Source organism: Hipposideros armiger, unplaced genomic scaffold (assembly GCF_001890085.2).
Source record: "Hipposideros armiger isolate ML-2016 unplaced genomic scaffold, ASM189008v1 scaffold_87, whole genome shotgun sequence".
NCBI classification, from domain to species: domain Eukaryota; kingdom Metazoa; phylum Chordata; class Mammalia; order Chiroptera; family Hipposideridae; genus Hipposideros; species Hipposideros armiger.
In genome coordinates this window covers 3,097,933-3,117,733 of record NW_017731437.1, presented here as the reverse complement: position 1 = coordinate 3,117,733, position 19,801 = coordinate 3,097,933, and the positions used below count along the sequence as shown (strand labels likewise).

At 50.7% G+C, this 19,801-nt stretch overlaps 1 protein-coding gene across 2 annotated transcripts in view; it reads left to right on the top strand.

The window, feature by feature from the left end:
* Positions 1 to 19,801, top strand: part of CYTH1 (cytohesin 1) — a 35,747-nt gene that overhangs the window by 603 nt on the left and 15,343 nt on the right. Inside the window, exons 1-6 of one of the 2 annotated variants that reach the window (XM_019644419.1) lie at positions 6,109 to 6,302; positions 15,724 to 15,806; positions 17,045 to 17,109; positions 18,878 to 18,944; positions 19,236 to 19,354; positions 19,678 to 19,758. In XM_019644419.1, the coding sequence (XP_019499964.1) occupies positions 18,885 to 18,944; positions 19,236 to 19,354; positions 19,678 to 19,758 (260 nt within the window). In that variant the 5' untranslated portion in view covers positions 6,109 to 6,302; positions 15,724 to 15,806; positions 17,045 to 17,109; positions 18,878 to 18,884. Of the gene's footprint in view, positions 1 to 6,108; positions 6,303 to 15,723; positions 15,807 to 17,044; positions 17,110 to 18,877; positions 18,945 to 19,235; positions 19,355 to 19,677; positions 19,759 to 19,801 lie in introns of those variants that run through there. The other variant, XM_019644418.1, reaches the window with a different exon arrangement.

Genomic DNA, 19,801 nt, shown 5'->3' with positions numbered 1-19,801 from the left:
AGAGAGAGAGAGAGAGAGAGAGAGAGAGACAGAGAGAGAGAAAGACACACAGCGTGTTTTTAAGCCAAAGGAGCTTCCCCCATCTTTGCCCTGGGTGCTTCTTGGAGCGGGCCCTCTTGCTTGGCAATTGCGCCTGTACTTCCTGCATCTGAGTAGCCGTTGGTCAGAAGCTCTGGGAGCTGCGTGTGTGTCCACAGTGAGCGCGACACTGAAAAGGAAAGATGCTCGGGTCCAGGTGGAAAGCACCTGTGAGGTTCAGGGTAAATAACGCCTGCTTTTATGAAGTACAGGGTAACAGGGAGCAAACGTAGTTAGTAGGATGTTCCTCTTTTGGGCCGAGACAAACACTGCTTGTGCTTCCTTCATCCTCTCCACACCCGCACTGTGTACAGTGACGCTATGAGTAAAGGGATGACAAATGCTGTGGCTTATGAATCCCAAGACTCTGCAGGAGTGTCTGAAAGCACAGGTCAGGGCTTTGCAACGGTCTGGAGTCACGGGTTTGTGTGTGGTCGTGTGTATTTATGTGATGCCTTCGCCCTATGGCAGTGTTTCAATGTCATAAGACATGACTAGTAGTGAAAGATGTAAGTTTGAAATAAATACTATTCTGTATTTCAAAGTGGATTTTGTAAAAGTTGTAAAGTTTGGGGGTCTTTTTATGCTTTTCCTTACCCCGTTCACTATGAAACACCTTTTAAAGTGTCCCCTCTAGTCTTGCAGACGATTTTGGGCTGCATGCATGGGGTGCTTTGGAAAGCTGTGCCATGCGTGAAAGGCTTTAGGAGAGAGCGACATATTGGTGTTTATGATAACACTTCTGCGTTTGAAGAGGGACAGGAATGAGAGGCAGTTCTAGGTCAGGTTGAACTGCCTATGGGGGAGGTTTTGACCCGAAAGGTGAGTCTATGGTAGACTCTAGTTCAAAGGTGGGCACTTTAGAGAGTGGAGGAGGGCATTACTGGGTCAGTAGGTGTGACCCACCGGCCCGGGCAGACAGCGACTGCTAGTGACCATGTCTTCTGGGTGAGCCTGGCTTCAGACCCACTGAGGAGATGTTGTTTTAAGTCACTTCAGAGTCTGAGGGACTGGAGTCTATGTCGTCAGCCTCTGACTATCCTAGAGGCTTTCAAGTCCAACACTAGCCGTTCAGTGTGGGACACTTGGTTTAGTGGTGAGAGTGGGGTGCCATTTTAGGACGGGGACTTCAGGCACCAAAGTTTAGGGCTGGACTCATGGGCACCCTTGCTTTGAATAAGCAGCCTTCAGAGATGGGCGGTTCTCTCCATTTCCCTCGCCCCTCCTGGGAGTGTTTCTGCCCCATGTCTGCTTGGGACCCTAATGGGGGCACGTTGCCCTTTTGACCACTGCTAAATCTGATGCCTCTTGGTGTTGAGATGCGATTCAAAAATGGCATTTGGGGCCGGCTGAGTGGCTCAGTTGGTTAAGAGCTCGCTCAAGAGTTTGAGCTCTGAGCAACAGTGGTTCGAGTCAGCCCGAGCTGAGCAGCCGTGAGCTGCCAACAGGTGGCAGGATGGCTCAGCTAAAAAAAAAAAAAAAATGGCATTTGGACAGATGTAAAATGGAGAGAGCCATGGACTTTCCTTGCGCAGGTCCCCGAGACTCCAGGGGAGGGAGGGAAGGGAAGGGAGAGTTAAGTGTCAGCCTTCTGTCACGAGAGCTGCTTTTACTAAATTTTTTACCCAAAGGGCATGCCCAGTAAAAGGAAGTGGGGCGTTCTGAAAATTTCTTTAAAGAAGTCAGGTCCTCTCCTGCTGCACTAATTCAGAGCCACAACCCTTAAGTGACACATGGCGCTATTTGCCTGTGTCCTTACTGGTGCTTACACTCTTCAGTCCCCATTCCAGCCTCAGCAGGTGTGTCTAGTGGGAGTGGACCAGTGTACTGAACCAGGCACTGTCTTCACTGCCGTACGTGGGTTTTTAGCTATTTAATCTTATCTTCTGGGTGCTTAATTCCCCTTGGTTTGCCTTGGAACCTCCTCTTTGGGATGGGGTCCAAGCTCCTTGCTGTATGGGACACCAGGCCTCACTGGGCTCTTCCAAGTGCTGTCCCCGGCCCCATGTGTCCTGGGCCCTGCCCTGACCCAGGCACCCAGCCACGCCTAGCCTCCCTGCCTCGTGTGGCAGTGGGTCCACACTGGTCCCTGCTTCTCTGGTGGGAGAATCCATTCATCCTCAAGTCCTGGCCCAGAGGCACGACCTCTCTGAAGCCTGTTGGCGTCCGTCCCCAGGGGTCCCCGAGTACGGGGCATGCACGGCCGCGGTGGCAGCGTGTGGCGCTACGGGCTCACGCGCCTCCCCCACTGGCATTCATGTTCCACTTGGGGAGGGGCTGGAGCTATTTAAATCCCAGCTCTGAGCACAGGCTGGGCATGTGCACATGCTCCGTAAATGCTGAGCCGACAGGAGCCTGACTGTAACCGGGAGATAAACTAAAGAGATGACAACTCAGTCAGTGTCCCTGACTTAGAACTGAGCTCGGCCTGTTAGTAGCTTCCCTGGTAGATTCTGGCACTCGGTGAGTCTTCTCTGGAAGCTGGCGGTTACACTGCATGTTTCATTGTCAGAAAACAGGCATAGTTCATAGTTGGACTTTGTTGTGAAGTTCAGACAAAAATGGAAATGAAAAACATTTTAAGCTGTAAGCTAGCATGTGAGTGTAAAGTAGTATTATTTATAGGAAGACTCTCCCAATAGAAGTAGGTCTAGTGCCTCTGCACGAGGATGTTGGGTTTTCCGTAGCATCTGAAACACGCCCGCATGGTCACTCCTACCTCATCCCATCTCCTCAGCATTCATTCTGGGACTGTGCCCGCCTCGTGACGGGCAGTGCTTCGGCTGAGGCGGGTACCGAAGGGAAAGCTCAGGTGCCGTGACTGTAAATTCATATTCCCATGGAGCTCTCACCCCCTTCCCTAGGGGCTGGGTTGGTATTTTGCAGAATCAGAAATGGTTACATCTTTATTTTTAAGCAGGAGCGCCTGGCGTTGTACAAAGCACGCCTCCCAGCAGACCTGCGTCACCATCTGCTGTGACAAGTTTGAAGGGGAATCGCTGTGGTCTGAATTTTACAGGCTCCCCTGCGGAGCACACGGACAGGAGTGCCCATAGTGTTTGTTGTCAGAGGCTCAGAAGTGCCCTCTCTTCTTGATGAAGTCGGAGCGGAAACACAGCGCGGGTCTGCCCCTTTGGAGAAGGTGGACCCTTACTCACTGTCCGAGGCTTTCTCTAGCCTCCCGGTTCTCTTTGTTACGGAGTGTAGAAGAATGGGGCTGGCCGCCGGAGCTCATGACCCGGAGTCCAGGAGCCAGGTGGGCTGTCTGGAAAGGAAAGCCAGCATTGTGGAAAGGGTGTGTGGGTCTTGGCAGGCACATGTCTGGGGCCTTCGGAGCCCCTGTCAGCCTCCAGAGTGGTCAGCTGGGGCGAGGACAAGGCCGGTGCCCAGATCCTAGGGAATGGAAGGAGACCTTCCCTGTGGCTCTCGAAGGCTCACGGAAGAATGTTTGTGGTGGCAGCTGAGAGAGCCCACATACAGTTTCTGCCGGTTCCATCAAAGATAGAGGCTAGACCTGCTGGGAATTTTTAATAGTATCCATTCCCCACTTTCCCGTCGCATTTGACAGCCCCCCCAAGACACCTGTACTGAACTTCATTGTTCTTGTCTGTGCTCAGGGAAGGTTTCCTTTGGAGAAAAAGTCTCCTGCTTACCTTTTGAAGCTTCAGCTCGTGGGGTACGTATATGGGCTTCATCTTGCAGCTGGGACCATCACGAAACGCAGTGTGGTCACAGACTTGGGGGGCCATGGAGTGTCTTAGAAGCGACCTGGTCCAGCACGCTCAGCTCTGCCAGGGAAAGCCATCAGTGCAGCTCCAGGAGGGTCGTCAGAGTGAGCCAGGAACTTAAGTTACACAGCACAGTTGAGACATAATGATCTCATGACTTCGTGTGTTCTTCTCCTGAGTACGTGCTGTATTTGGCTGCGTGGACATTGGTCACACTGGGGAAAACGGGGACGGAGAACTGCAGTCCTGCTGTCCTCAGCTCTGCGTGGTCAGGATTTGCCTCAGCACTCTCCTTCCTTTCTTAGAAAATTAATTTCTTGACTTAGATATTTACTTCCGTCCTCACTCGACAGAGAAATCATGAAAGCCTAACTTCTGACCTAAAAAGCGCCAGTGACTTCTTTTCCGGGTCAGTGGCTGTTCCTGCCTTGCCTTTCTTTCTGGCATCTCAAGTCTGCCCTCCTTTGTATTTTCTGTTACGAGTTCAGGGTTCTGATTCAGAGAAGCCGGACGGATTCCCACATATAGAATCATGGCCTCGCTCCGGCAGGGGCCCCCCAGGCCTCACCACGGACCTGCTGTGCGTTTCTTCCACAGTGGACGTACTGAGGCTGCAGTCTGAGCAAATGGCTGGGGTTAGTGGCTGGTGATGTTTCCCTGTTTTCTCTGAATAGAAATTTCAACATAGAATTTTGCCTTAGTTGTGGGTCCAAATAGAGCTGACCCTTGAACAACAACATGGGGGTTAGGGGCACCGACCCCCAGTACAGTTGAAAAGCCAAGTGTAACTTTTGACTCCCCCAAACCTTAAGTTGTCTCTGTGTATCCGTAGGGTGTTGGTTCCAGGCGCCCCCACAGATACCAAACTCCATGGATACCCAAGTCCCCTCTATGAAATGACATAGATTAATGTGTGCAGTCGGCCCTCCGTGTCCACAGACTCCCAACTGCAAATTAAAAACAGTACAGGTGTTTATTGAAAAATATCCACGTATCAGTGGACCCGTGGTGTTGGAGGGTTGGCTGTGTGCAGAGGGGCCTGAGATGAAGTGTAGGAGCCTCTGCTAGTGCCCTGTCCCCCCTCCTGTCTCCAAAGAGGATCCCTGTTGGCAGTTCAGGTGCGTCCTCCTCAGAACCTGTGCCTTCACCAGCATGGGTGCCCCACACATGTTTTTAGGTTTGTCCTTTTTTGGTTGTTTATCCAGAGCAGTGGTTCTTAACCAGGGCAGTTTTACCCTCAGAGGACGTTTGGCACTACCTGGAGACATTTTTGGCTGTCACACCTGGCGGTGGGGTGGGGGTGCTACTGGTATCCGGTGGGTGGAGGCCAGGGTGCAGCCACGCTGCGTTGCACAGGACGGCCCCCAACATGGCGTGATCCACCGAAGTTCAGTAGTGCCAAGATTCAGAACCCTTGTCTAGTGGAATGATTCATTTTGTTCTCCTTTTGCCTATTTGGGGCTTGTTTGAAAAGCCTGTGTGTGTCTCTTCCCTTATTGGCCAAAGGCGGTGTTTCTGGGTGGTCTGCAGACAGGCGCTTCTGGTTGTCTTGTGCTCTGGCTTAACCTGGGGCCTGGCGTCCCACGTCTGTGTTTAACACAGCGCCGGTGGGGATCCTCGCACCCTCCGAAGGCTGGGAGCCACTGCTCTCGGGCTGTTGTGATGTTTCTTGTCACCAGCCGTCTTCCAGTGTTGTCCCCAGGATAACCCTGCCTAACTCACCCTGACCAGAATGGGCTGCACTGTGAAACCGGGCCATTGCAGTGCAGGGACAGTGGCCAGCACCTGACCCAGTCGGGGGCACGCCCTGGTGGTAAGAAGGCCGGAGCGCCCATGTGAAGAGTGGGGCCTCAGGCCTGGGGACAGGAAGCAGCAGAGCAGGGAAGGAAGGGAGGAGGTGGCCCGTGGCGAGGGTGGCAGACCCCATGTCCCCACTCAGTGAAGAGAGGGCGTCCTAGTGAAGGGTTAGCACCCTCCTGGTGAAGCAGCCATCAGGTTTGTGCTTCTGAGGGGGAGGGAAGCAAGTGCAGCCTGTGAGCAGCAGAGCTGATGCCGCGGTGCACTCCCTCCCCCGCAGGAGGCCCGAGCGGGGGAGCGGAGGGAGTGGCCGCCGTGATCGCATTCATGGAAATAAGCCTGCGAGGGGCTGAGCAGCTCGCACTCCAAGTGTCAGCCCGGCAGCCCCACGCACCGCCATCTCTCAGTCCACGCCAGCCTTCCCCGCCGATCGGCTCCCTTTCTGCTGGGGGGTTCCTCTCAGCTTTTGTTCCCTCCAGCCCCGCCTCCACCCTGGCTGAGCTGGCACACATGCTGTGCCTGCTCCGTCCCTCCCTCCACCTGGCGCTGTGGGAGCACCCAGGAGGCTGGGGCTGCGGGGTCGCGGTGCTGGTCCACCATGGGCTCTGAAGCGGACGGTGGCGACCTGCCCAGGCTTTGACGCTGCTGCCCGGGGCTGCCAGGACACTGGGGCCGCAGGAAAGGGGACTGACTCGCCGGGTAAGAGCCGGGTGGGTGGCGCGGGAAGCCCAGGTGTGGAGCACCATGTAGCGCGTGGGGACCCTGCTCTGTATGCCCCCTGCTCTCCCCCAGGAGCCAGCAGAGCTGCTGTGTGAAGGACTGGTCTCTGCACAGCGGTCTTGTGGGTTCGCATTCTGCTCTTTCCTCCTAGGGTTTTTCCACTAGCTCCTTCGGATAGATGTTCAAGCTTTCAGTGTGGTTTCTTCTGGGCCTGAGATTTAGGAACAAGCTGAGAACCAGTTTCCATGGTCCTGCTTCGGTGAGGTTAGAAATAGGACGGAGAAGCCGAGGGACAAATTGGGGGTGATTCTCCCCTCTGGACCCACTGCAGGAGTTTCTCTGTTGTACTTTAAGGACTTTGGAACCTTGCCTGGGTGTGGGGAGCCCTCTTTCCAACAATGCATGTAAAAAGGGGTTAGGGTGCACATTTAATTTGAGCCCAGGGGTCTATTCCAGCTGTCACAGCAAGGGAGGATGTCAGTGTGCAGAAGAATGCAGGGCTTTCAAAGGACCAGCATGCAAATAGGTTTTAGAAGAAGGTAAAGTGAGAGAGAACTGACTTCTTAAAATCCCCCTGAGCCTCTATTTTGGACGTGGACGGGGTGTGGTAACGCAGCTGTGCGTGACGGTGATCACAGCTGGCACGGGCCTGCCAGGGCTTCTAGAGCCCCTTCACTCGGGAGGAAGGAGGAGGGGCCAGCACGGGGGGCGGGGGCGAGGCGAGGAACGGGGGGCTTTTGGTGCGTCTGGTGGGCTGGGGAATGCCCAGGCCTTCCCCGGAGGAAAGGACCCTGCCGCTGTCTGCAGGGGCCAGAGGCAGAAGGCTCTTCTTCCTTGGTGAGCTGGGTCCGGCTCTGCTCTGAGTTCCTGTGATCCTTTCAAAAGCAGCTTTGGAGACAAGGATCGCAAGCAGGAGCACTAGAAAGAAAACGGCTGCAGAATTCCAGCTCCATCAGGAACTGGCACTGCCAGGTTTTAGAAAAGGTTGAGGTTCTTAAAATGATGATTTTCTAGTTTAGCTTTTATGGAAAGCAGATGTTAACTTTGTTTTTCCAAACCTAACTTTTTGGGTAAAATTTTATTACTTAGTTTCTTTAACCACCTTGAAATTTGACCTTTGGTTAGCTGGTTAACTCATAATGTTATGCAAACTAAGGCATTGAATTCTAGGATTTATTGGATAAAATGTGTTGATTCCCTTCTCTGTGTAAGGTAAAGGGTAAAATACCTTCTTTTATAAGACAGCTTATGGAGAGCTCTTTAATATACATTCTCCCCTTGGAGAAGAGCCTGCGTGGTGGCATGCCCCCATCCATGCTTTAGGAAACTGGGGCAGGAGAGGTGGAGGCCCCCAAGGTCACAGCACCAATGAGTCACCAGAGACCCTGCGCAGGTGTCCCCACCTCCTAGCCTTGGGCAGCGGCTCAGCAGAATGAACAGGCCAGAATTGTTGGGTTAGTGGTTAGGAAAGTTTTCCTTAAAAATGCAGAATATGGTAATAAAATCTTTAATGTACTTCTAGGTGGGAGGCTGGGTGGTTTTTGTGTGGAAAGAATTTAAACTAGAAGAGTCTAAATATGCGTATTGGCAATTTGCTAGGACCCCCCCCCCCATGTTGAGTATCAGTTATGCTGGCCACATGCTAATTTAACTCTTTCCGGTCTTGGTCAGTGTGTAAATTCTTTTAAAACCTCTTAGGCCATACATTGGTGGTGAGACATTTCTTTTAAAGTGTTCTACACAAAAGTCAAATTATAGCTTCTTGAAAGGAACTAAGGTAAGCAGAAACCAGGAAGTCAGGATATTGCTATTAAGTTTTTAATTATGATAAAATACACATAAAATTTACCATTTTAAGCGTACGACTCTGTAGTGTTAAGCATATTCACATTGTTGTGCAACCAACGTCCAGAGCTTTTTCATCTTGCAAAACGGAAACTCTGTCCCCGGTAAACAACTCCCCTTGCCGTCCCCCACCCCTGGCAGCCACCCTTCTACTTTCTGTCTCTGTGGACTTGACCACTCTGGGTCCTTCAAATACTCTCACAGTATTTGTCCTTTTGTGTTTGGCTTATTTCTCTTAGCATAATGGCCTCAAGCTCATCCATGTGGAACATGTGTCAGAATTTCCTTTTTAAGGCAGAATACCATGGTAGTAAATTTTAGAAAGGATTGCTATGGTTTTGACTGAGTAGGAAGGAAAATAACTGGTTTTCCAAAGTTGCCCGACTTTCCACAAAGGTGTAAAATGAACAAATGTATCAGCATAACGTTGGCCACCTGTGTGTCACCAAGTTTTGGGCTTCAGTCACATCCCTTTGCCATGTCCACCTTCCCTCCTACACTCTCGTCTTGACAGCTACCCTGAGGCCTGTTTCTAAATTCAAGGCTTTCAGCGAAATCAGTACAACTTTTTAGGTATCTTTGTGTTGCCTTTACCTGAGAGACACTCTGAATTTTGACTGCATTCTTATCTCTGTCTTAAAGAGCTGACCCCATGTATTTCTGACATCATCACGAATCCAAGAGTTCTGTAAAAGTTTGCTGAATGTTTGTTTGTCTCCATAGCCTGAGTTCTTTCTAATCTTTTGAATTTTTCACGTTGTGCATCCCTGGGGTTTCCTGGGAGACAAGGTGACGTTCCCCCAGGGCGGGCCAAGTAAGGTGATCTGAGGTAGCAGCTAAGGTAGCCGCTGCCCAGGCGAGAGGTCAGCGGGCTGAGGGGTGACCCACACTCCACACTGGGAGCTCTGTACGACAGGCCCTTTGATCATCAAGTCTTTGGAAGGGGGCAGGCACGGGCAGACATCGCTTGCTCCCACATGCTTTCCCTGATGTGCACTCTTGAACCCAAAGCTGTTTTCATAAATGGCCGATGTTCCTGCCCTCCAGAGCCGGGAAGGAGAGCGTGGTGCGCTCCCCTTACCCCGGCCAACCCTGCTTTATGGGCTGACGGTTAGGCTTCCAGGGTCCATGTTCTCCGTCTCGTGTCTCAGTCTCATGAGCCGCCCAGCTCTAGAGGGCTGGGCCTTGCTCCGCAGGGGCCTCTGGTGCCGGGCTGGGGGCCGGCAGTGTCAGACTGGCCAGTGGCCTCCCTGGCCTGGCTGGGAAGTTGGGCTAGGCCGTTCTGCTGTCTGCCTCCTCCACACGTGGCGGAAAGAAAGGGAGGACCTCTCTGGACTCGGCCTCACTTCTTAAAATGTGTCTGTACTGTCTGTGCTGGCTTAAATTTGGACCCTTCTTATCCATTGGAAGGCAGGGGCTATAAGAAGGGTAATGGTTGGCGATCACGGTGGAAAAATTAAGGCCAGTGGTGTATTTTAAAGCTAGGCAGAGGGTCTTGGTGTAGCTGGTGACCGCAGAGGTGTCTTGACCCTCACGCACTGTGCTCACTGTTGTGTTTAGCCCCCCCCCCCCCCCCGGGATGTAGGACAGACAGTGCCGTCCATTGTGGTCAGCAGTGGCCTCTGCGCCTGCTGAGCAGAAACTGCTGTCAGAACTGCTTTCCAGTTGAAGTTCATGGCGGGTCACTGGGCACCTGCCCGTGGCACTGAGCCGGGGGGAGCTGGGCAGGAGCCTTGCCTGCCGGCCATGTGCTCTTTTATGGGCTGTGGCCGGCAGGAGGGTCCTGTCCCTTTAAGACAGCCCTGCTTTGTATGCGCTGCGTGGAGCACATTTCAGCTCTGGGTTTCTGCCTACTGGTAAAATCTGCAGAGCAACATTTAAATAAAGAAATAAATAGAAGCTTCCCTGTGTGGCTTTTCTATTCACAGCTGGGCACAATGGCCCCTTGTTGCGGTAGGCACTTTAATCTCCTTCATTAATCGGAGCCCTGCGAGGGGATGGTGAGGGGCCGATGCTGGACTGGTCCCCGTGATGCAAGCAGAGCACCTTGTGACTTAACCTTTGCAGGAACCAACTCCCAAGGCCTGGAGATCCCCCCGTTCTGCTCCGCTCCTCGTCCTCTGGGCACAGGCTGCTGCTGCCTCCGCCCCCCTTGCCATTCTTTCCAAGAGAAGAGGGCTTAGCTGCCTTCCTGGCACAGAAGCCGCTGCAGCACGTGGCGGCTGGGGGAGGAGGAGTCGTTTGTTGCTCTGCCATCTGGCCTGTCAGCCCATCTTTTGCAGTTTAACCCTGGTGGCCACGCAGGAAAGCCACGGCATGGACAGATGCCCTGCCCAGGGGCCCACTCTGCTTCCCCAGGAGCTGGGTGCATGGGGTGCAGAGTGGACGTGGTTGTTTCTGAGTCCAGGCCCCTCCTTCCTGCCCTGCTGTGGCCTCCAGGGACCTTCAGACACCAGCCAGGATCGCAGGGCTCACTGTACCCCAGCTCTCCAACCAGAGCTTGGATTCTTTATGCTGTTAAATGAAATTAAGCATTTTGTGTGTAGAATTTTTTTCCTCGTGGGCAGTATGAGAATGAAATTTGATGTTGTGTTGTTAAGTTTAAGCAGAGGAAAACACATTTATTAAAATGTTGGGGTTGTTTTCCCCTCTCAGAGCACAGTTCCACTAGAAAAATGAGATCGAATGATCTAATCAGATCTGCTTTTTTTCTTTAAGCTCTTTGATGATTCTTTGGAGCAAAAGGGAAGCAACACTGTGATTTAAGGTGATTAAAGTGTGGAAGGAAGAAGTGATTTAGAATTCGTGTGAATAAAGTGAATAAATGTCTTCTTTATTCTAACTGCAAATTGGCTAGAAGCTTTTTCTGTCCGGCCACGAGGTCATAGAAGGCCTGTCTTTTCTAGTAACCATAGATTGACATTTTTATTCTTCATTTTTAAAATGCAGCAGTACCTAATGTATTTTTTAATTGAGCGTTCAGTAGCCCATACGCCCCATCGCTCCACTCCAGGCCCACTCCCAGAAGCTCCGCTCGTAATTTCAGCTTGTTGATCTTCCGGTAGGTGCTGCCAGATTCGTACTTAATATTCTTACATCGCTGACTGTTTTACCAGAGTCAACGATTATCTCCTGGCTTCCTCCACCTGCATCACTCTTCCTTCATGCTCTCCTTGTCCATTTCTGGTAGTTTATCACAAGTTTCGTTTCCTTTATTTTCACCTTTGAAACTCCATGTACTTACTTACAACGTGGATTTCTTACTGATCTTTTACAACCCCTCCCCCCACCCCCCACGAGGAAGCTGGGGGCCTAATGGCCCTTCCATGGCCCCTCCCTCCAGCCTGCTCACCTCTGTCCGTTCTTCCTCCACTTTTACGTGTCATTTCTGTCCTGTAACTTGGATTAGCCTCTGCTGTGTCCACACGCTGACTCTACACGCTGACGCGCACAGCCCCACGACTGGGACCCTGGCTGCTCGGCCCAGAGCCGCCTTGGGCCCTGGTCAGTTCAGTACCAAGGTCGAGTGGGCTCTCCTTCCCGACCTTCCACGGATGGTGCAGAACGCCGCCACACAGGGATTCCCTTAGGTTTTGTTTTTCCCAGTTTCCAATTACAGCAGACACTTATTTCCACTCTTGTTGTTTTGTTATAACGTTGACGAGACTTGACTCTCGTTTAGATTAATTAGCCTGTGGTAACATTGGTTGCCTTATGTGTGGTCAAGTAGGGGCTTGCTGCACCTTTTCATTCTGTTGAGGAGTCGGAAGGATGCCTTCTTGTGTGATAAATACTCCTCAGTGCTTTCTCATTCATTCTCTTGTTCATGATCGATTTCATTCTTTGCGATGACTTTCTGGCAGCCCGTTGGCTTCCTGTTCTGAGCTGTTCACCATTCTTTAATCCTCCGCCTTCTGTGTTTTATTGTGAATGTTTCTCTGTGAGATTTTAAAAAAATGCCCTTTTTAAAGTACTGAATGAACTTTTTGCTTATATTTTCAGTTTGTTTCTATTTTTAAGTCTTTGTGTTTGGCTCTTTGTTCTGTGGGAGTGCCTTAGGTTTATCTTTTATTCCTTTGTTTTGTTGACTTTTTTTATTTTGGGGAGAGGCTGGAAGGGCAAAATATGTTTACTTTCCAAGAGCTTATTCTTTTTCTGTAATTGTCCCTTTTCAGGGTTTCCTGTTCTTTGAAAGTTTTCTTTGGTTCCCTTAATTATCTCTGTCTGCTCCAGGGTGGATTTTTCTGTTCCCTGCCTTGTTTCTCATGTGGACTATAGGCTCAGCCATCTCTGAGTATAAGAGTGACACAGTGGACAGGTTAAGTTGGGGCTCTGTGATGGTGAGCCTCCCAGACCGTGAGCCTCTGCTTTAGGCTGAGTGGGCAAGAGCCAGCCTGCTTGGCTGTGGGGCAATGCCAGGTCTCCCAAACGATGGAATAGGGAGGCTTCACGGGCCCAGTTCCCATGTTAGCTGCTCGCTCACAAGTTGCTTCAGCTCTTTTGTTTTTGCCTGTGAATAAAGATATATATTTGAAATCTTTAGTGTGCCAGGCACTGTCCTGGGCACTGCCAACACAGCAGTGACAGGTATGCAAGGTCCCTGCCCTTGGAGTTTGCATTCCGAAAGGAGGTTTTAGCAGTCCACTCTCTCTGTCCTGGAAATTCGTTGACATTTCTCCTGCCGATGGTCCCTGTGCTCTTTATTATGGTAGATTTATAGCTTTTAAGAATTCCTTTACTGTGTCTAAAATAGTACCACAGAAGGTGGAGGACTAGAAGCACTTTTGCATTTATAGTACAGAAGCTAGATTCTGACCTTCATGTGTGCCTGCTAGCCCGCAATGCTTCGATTGTGAAAAGAAAGCAGCCACAGAGATTTTCCAGTTCAGAATGATAAAAACCGGTCTCTCAGGGCACACAGCAGTCTTGAGACATACGTGTCTTACAGGACGGTCCTGGTTTTCATCAGCCTGTATGAAAGAAAGCCTTGGCCTTGCCTCTGACGCACTGGCAATCTGATTAAGCTGTCTCTGTAGGGTCCAAACCAAAGCCCAATTAGTTACCCTCCATGGACTAGCTATTAAAAAATGAATGATTGCCTCAAATTTTCAAAACCATGTTAAGTTAGAATGAATATGTGTCTTCTAGAACCTCGGGAAATGCGTTTCTTTAAGGGAATGCCTGGTCTTCATGGACCAGGAGTCTGTCTGGTCTGTGGCGGGTGGCCCCAGCGGAGTGACGCCTCGGGCACGTTTGTCTCAAGTGGGGTATGGCGCTGTGGGACTGCGTTGTCTCCAAGTGGTGTTTGCTTCAGCGGCTGATTCGTCATCAGTCTAGCTTTCTCCTGCAGTAGCCGTTGGAACGCTTGCCCCTGAGATTCTCAGGGACACGGTGTGAGGTGCAGCCTGGGCTGGACTCAGGTGGTCTGCCGGAGCTTTCAGGGTGGCTCCCTGCCAGCCTCTAAAGCCGTGGGGGACTTTAAACCACGGAGCTCAGAGCATTAGTGAAGCTATGAAATCAACTCAGTGGGCTACGGCCACTGTTAAAACTAAGAGTAAAACAAGAGACAATTTCAGTGGATTTCACTTGGTGGATATTATTATATTGTTGTGTATGAGGGACATTGCGTCGAGGTATCAGATGCATTTCTTATTGTGGGTCTTGGCGTTTAAAAAGCACTTTCTTAGAGAAAGGTGACGAAATGCTGGATGAAAAAGAAAATTCAGCATTTAGAAAATATAGCTTATTAACACATGCTGTAGATTTCATTGTGGTCTGTGGTTTCTACCGTCTTTTGTTGTTTTATGTGATTTTTGTGAGATATTTGGGGAAAGTTAACTGCCCTGTGGACAGAGCAGATGAAATTAGAGTGGCAGGTGCCTCCAGAGTGCTGTCTGGCGGAGCTGTTGTCCCAAGTCTGCTATCCAGTAGGAAGGTGCCACCAGCCACAAATGCAGAATTCCTGCTTTGTGGCCCCTATGAAAGCGATTAAAACAATATATTTGATTTATCAAGTTATGAGCTCAATGTGTAATCAATATAAAATCTTATTAAAGAGATATTTTACTCTTTACAAAGGCTGGTGTGTATTTCACACACAGCACCTCTCAGACTGGGTTTGTCACATTTCAAGTGCTTAATAGCCACACGTCCCATGGCCACCATGTTACACACCGAGTGCTAACTCAGCTAGATGCCTGCTCACAGAATAGGAGCATCTACGCACTGCCCAACCGTCAGGCTGCGTGTTCCCTCGGCCCTGAAGGGAACAGGAGCCGACACTTTCATTACTGGACTTCATCCTCACAGCAGCCCGATGACGTGGCCACGATGTCCCCACTGTACTGGTGATGACACGTGGCCCGAGCAGGTTAAGTGACTTTCACAGGTGACATGATTGGTGCGTGGCGGGTTGGAGCCCGCCGTACCTGAGGCCAGTGCTTGCTCTTCCTTTGGCCACATGGCTCCCCCAGCACAGTCAGAAGGGTCATCTCACAGGGTGTCTGTCCCGAGCCCCTGTTTTTATAGGTGAGGAAATGGAGTCTTGGAGGAATGCAGAGTGTTTTGTGGTAAGAACTGGGATCGGAATAAACTTTGTTCTCAGAATAAGTGGTCCTTTTAAAACATGATTGAGGGCCGGCCGAGTGGCGCGTTGGTTAAGAGTTGGCTTGGGACGCCAGCTCTGAGCAGCAGGGCCCCGGTTCAGATCCCACATGAGGGCCAGTGATGCTGCGCCCTCTACACCTAAGATGCTGAACAACAGCTCAACCTGGAGCTGGGCTGCCGTGAGTCGCCGGCGACGGTGTAGGCTGCAGTGGGGCTGCAGTGGGCTGCTGTGAGCTTTCGTGAGCTGCTGTGAGCCGCCGTGAATGGCCGTCCAATGGCCGGCAAGCAACTGCCTCACCAGGAAGAGCGCAATGATAATACCAACATGGGCCAGTGAAGCGACATCCTCCACAACTAGACTGAAGAACAAAAGGACAACAACTTGTCTGTTCCCCTTCCCCAATTCCCCAATGCTGTTCCCCTCCCCCACCCAATAAAATCTTTAAAAAAAAAATGATTGAAACTATGTAGAATGTATAAAGCAGAGAGAAAAGTAGTACTCATAACCCAATTCCCTGAGTTAAGTACTGTTTTCAGTTTGGGGTATATCCTTCTAGATTTTCTTCTCTGTACATACAATGCCTTCCCCCGGCCCCCACCCCAATGAAATGGCACACAGCCGGTCAGTGTGCCCCCCGCCCCACCTTAGGGCATTGTGGGCATCGCTCCATGTTGGACTTGGGCTCAGGGCGGAAGCTGAGGCCTCGCGAGGTGGGTGGACCCAGGGCTGCGGCCTCCCTGCTGTGGGGATGGAAGCGGCCGGGCCCAGTAGTCGTCGTCCTTCCTTCTGGCCTCACTTACCCCGGGGCTCCTTTAGCAGAGCTTTTCCCTGTGATCCCAGGTCCCTTTTCCTTCGACATTTCTGTGGTATCTTTGTCCTTTTGTGGTTTCTGAATTCTATGTATTTTTGGCGAGATTAAAGCCTTCTGACAACACTTTTCTCCCGCAGTCCCCAGTGACCTGACTGCGGAGGAGCGTCAGGAGCTGGAGAACATCCGGCGGCGGAAGCAGGAACTGCTGGCCGACATTCAGGTAGGAGGGCGGCACGTGCTGTGGGGTGACAGGTGTCCCTTACAGAGCCCTGTCCCCTTGCCTGACTTGCTCTCACCACGGCTCTGAATGGAGTGTAGGTGTTGAAAGTCACCTTTGCTTGACAAGTGGGAAGGAGGGATCTCAGAGAGGTTAAGTGGTTGCAAGCAACACCCAGCTGGTCAGCTGTCAGAACCAGAGTGACCCCCGGTCTCCTGATTGCCGAGTGGCGCGCGGGCAAGGCAGGCACTGGAGCTCGGCCTGCAGGGCAAGCAGACCCGCGGCCAGGCCCTGATGCGGCCACTCGCTGGCCGAGCGACTTTAGATACAAGAGTTTTGGTTCCTTGACCTTGAGTTTCTTCACCTGTAAGATGAGCGTGCAGACGCCTGTGGACAGGCTGCTGGAAGGGTTATATGAGTTCACGTCTGTACAGGACTGAGCAGAGCTGCTGGTCCCCAGGGGTGCCTAGTCAGCCACAGCTATTTTATCAATGTTTTCTTAAATTCCTTTGCATAAGCGCCAAGCTTGGTAGGAAATCAGCCGTAGAAGCCGTGACTGGGGTTATCTTAGCCCTGAGGCAGCAGGCTTCAGCCCTGGAGGGTTCCTGGTGAAATGTTTAGGAACTTGGGTGGGGAACAGAGCGGGGCATGCCCTGTCCCCCCAACGCTGCAGAGTGGACAGGGGAGACTTGACTAGCTCTGGGGTTGCTTTGAGTGCATTTTGATTGTTTGCCCTCATTCCTGTTTCTCTGGTCAATTAGGAGAGCTTAGCAGTTCTGCCCTCCCAGCCCCTCCCTGTGACAGTTGTCCCTGCTGAGGGCCCGCTGACCTGCCCGGGCTGGACATCCCCTCTGCGGCCACTTGGCGGCGCTGGCTGGTGGGCAGAGCCTGTATTGCCCCTGTTTGGGAAGCTGCAGGTGGGCTCTGAGAGGCATTGTGGAGGCAGCCTGTTCCAGTGGAGGACACTGAATTAACATAGTGTATATGATTATAAACCTTCCTAGGTTTGCGGGAGGAGCTTTGTTTTTCACCTGAGTGTTCCTTAGACTGCTTAGATCTGGTAGGAGCTCAGTAAATATTTGTTGAGTAGATGAATTTTCCAAAACTTCTTAGATTTTGTTTTGGTTTGTCTTATTTCATTTTATTTTGTTTTTCATTGGAAGGAGTTCTCTGAGATTTCAGAGGTTTAAATGTGACCAGTATCTTTCTCTCCCGGTAATCCTGGGCTGTCTGTTTTGTAGAGGCTGAAGGATGAGATAGCAGAAGTAGCTAATGAAATTGAAAACCTGGGATCCACAGAAGAAAGGTGAGTCTGTCCTGCTGCCGGCTGGCTCTGTGGCTGCAGCCCCGCCAAGCACCCAGCCTGTGACTGTGGCGTGTTTACGGAGAAAGTGCGCTTTCTGTCCTCTTTTCCTGGCAAGCACACGTGGAGCCATACCCCTGCTTTCTCCCCTTCAGTGTCAGGGCTTTTGAGATTGTTGGAAAGGCTGAACCTGGAAGAGAACTTGGAAGGTTCCCCAAAAACCGTAAACTGCCCTTAATTATTGTGTGAATTACTATTTCTTCCTCTCTATTGTCCACTGTGTTTGTATTTTAAAATTTCTGTTTTTCCTTTTGTAAAGGAAAAGCTTAATGAATGCTATAATTAAATAAAACAGGCCGGATTTCTCAGTTTTGTCTGGGTGACCTTGGGAGCTTGTTTGTACCTCCTGGTACTTAAAGACAAGAGAATGTAGAGATGAAATTACATTGCAAAATGAGGAGTGTTTGCGGGTTATGTTTTTCTTTTAACTACATGAAATGTTAGTGACTTTGAGAGTTTGGTTTTGACTGGGGTTCCCAGACCATTTTCTAACTGCTTAATGTGATAAATGGGCTGTTTCTAATTCATACATGTCTGTATTTTTCTAAGCCTAAGTCTCCATGTCTGGCTTTGTAAGACTGTTTGACTTTGTTGTTTTAAACTCTTGTGGGCGATGCCATGAGGGGTTAGTGAAGCCGCGTGCTCTACAGAAAGCGGCCAGCTCATCACTGCTAGTCTCTGTATTGTCTGTTTTGGGTTATAGTTTTAGTCTCATTTTTAAACATTGTAGCTTAAAAGAAATGGATAAATTGGAGTTCATCAAAATTTAAAATTTCTGCTCCTACATAAAAGATACTGTGAAAAGAAGTGAATAGGCAAGCCACTGACAAGGAGAAAATATTTGCAATACCTGTATTTGAAAAAAAGATTTGTATCGAGAATACATATATACACATATAAAGAATACACGCAGCTTAATACTAAAAAGACAGCCCAAATAAAAAATGGGCAAAAAACTTGAATAGACACTTCACAAAAGAAGCTGTATATGTGATAGACACTGACAAATGCTCACAGCGTTAGTCTTAAGGAGATGCAACCAAACACTACCGTGAGGTGCCACCCCACTCCCCTCAGATGACTGAAGTGAAATAGACTGGCTGCACCTCGTGTCGGTGAGAGCTGGTGAGAATCAAGGGGTGTAACCACATGGGAAAACAGTTTGGCACTTCCTTATGTTAAACACACACCCATGCTGTGCCCAGCAGTTCACCTCCCAGACCTTTACTCAAGGGAAAGAAAGCTCACCCACACAAAGGCTGTACAAGAATATGTACAGCGTTCTTACTGACAATAGCCCCAAACTGGAAATCGCTTCAACGTCTTCCAGTAGGCGGAAGGATGGCGGTAATAGGCGCGCTCACATGACATGCACTTGCTGGGTGATGACAGTGTGAACCTGGATTGTGGTAATATCACACAACTTAGTAGGCTTGCTAAACATCATTCAACTGTGCACTGAAAATGGCATGTGAGTGGCAGCTTAATAAAGTTACAAAGAGAAAACTGCTGGAGTGGAAGGAGCCCATGAGCATGGGGCCGGGGTCAGGATTCTGCGTGACCTTCCATCGTCACACCCACCTGTGTCTGTGCTTTCCTGGATAAATAAAAAATCCCTACAAATCCTTGGATGCATGTGGGAATTGTATTTGTCTTTTGAAGCCTCCCAATTACCAGGAGTACTACAATGGCTGTGGTGTTTGTTTTACAGGAAAAACATGCAGAGGAACAAACAGGTAGCCATGGGCAGGAAAAAATTCAACATGGACCCTAAGAAGGTAAACGCAAAAGACGCATGGGAGTCGGTAGTCTGTGGGCCAGGGTTCTCCGCCTTGCTCAGCCAGGGCCTGGTGGTGGTGGTCATGGCCCCCACGGGCCACGCATAAGCCCTGCTGGCTAAACTGACTCACCCTGCAAGTGTTCGCTAGACACTTTGTGTCAATCGGCAAGTGTTCGCTAGACATTTCCTCTGTGTCCAGAGCACTCACACCCATGCTTCCTGTGCCCTTCCGCTCCCTTTCTAGATGTTTCTGTGGTTAGCGTCACAGGTGTGTGTGCTCTTTTTCTAGGGGATCCAGTTCTTAATAGAGAACGATCTGCTGAAGAACACTTGTGAGGACATTGCCCAGTTCTTGTATAAAGGCGAAGGGCTCAACAAGACGGCCATTGGCGACTACCTGGGGGAGCGGTGAGGCCTCGGGGACATGCAGGCGGGAGAGCAGGGCGCTCGGGAGTAGGTAGAAAACATCTTGAGGAGAGTTTTGTCCTGAGGCAGCAGCAGCCACACGGGTGCCCGATGCCCAGGGGCGCTGGCCTGGGGGAAGCAGCTGGTGTGTGGGGGCGTGAGGCTCGTCACTTGCTCACCGGGCAGCCAGGGAGACTTTCTCACTGTGTGTGTGGTCGCGGGCGTGGCTGGGAAACCACCTGCTGGGGGTGGGGACGACCTGGGATTCTGAGCGTCAGTCTGACACCTGCTTGCCAACCGCCCCGTGTCTGTTGTTTTTTTGATAGAGATGAGTTCAACATCCAGGTTCTTCATGCGTTCGTGGGGTTACATGAGTTCACTGACCTTAACCTTGTCCAGGCCTTACGGTGAGCACAGTGGAAACGGGCGCCTTGGAAGGTGGGAGCGGCA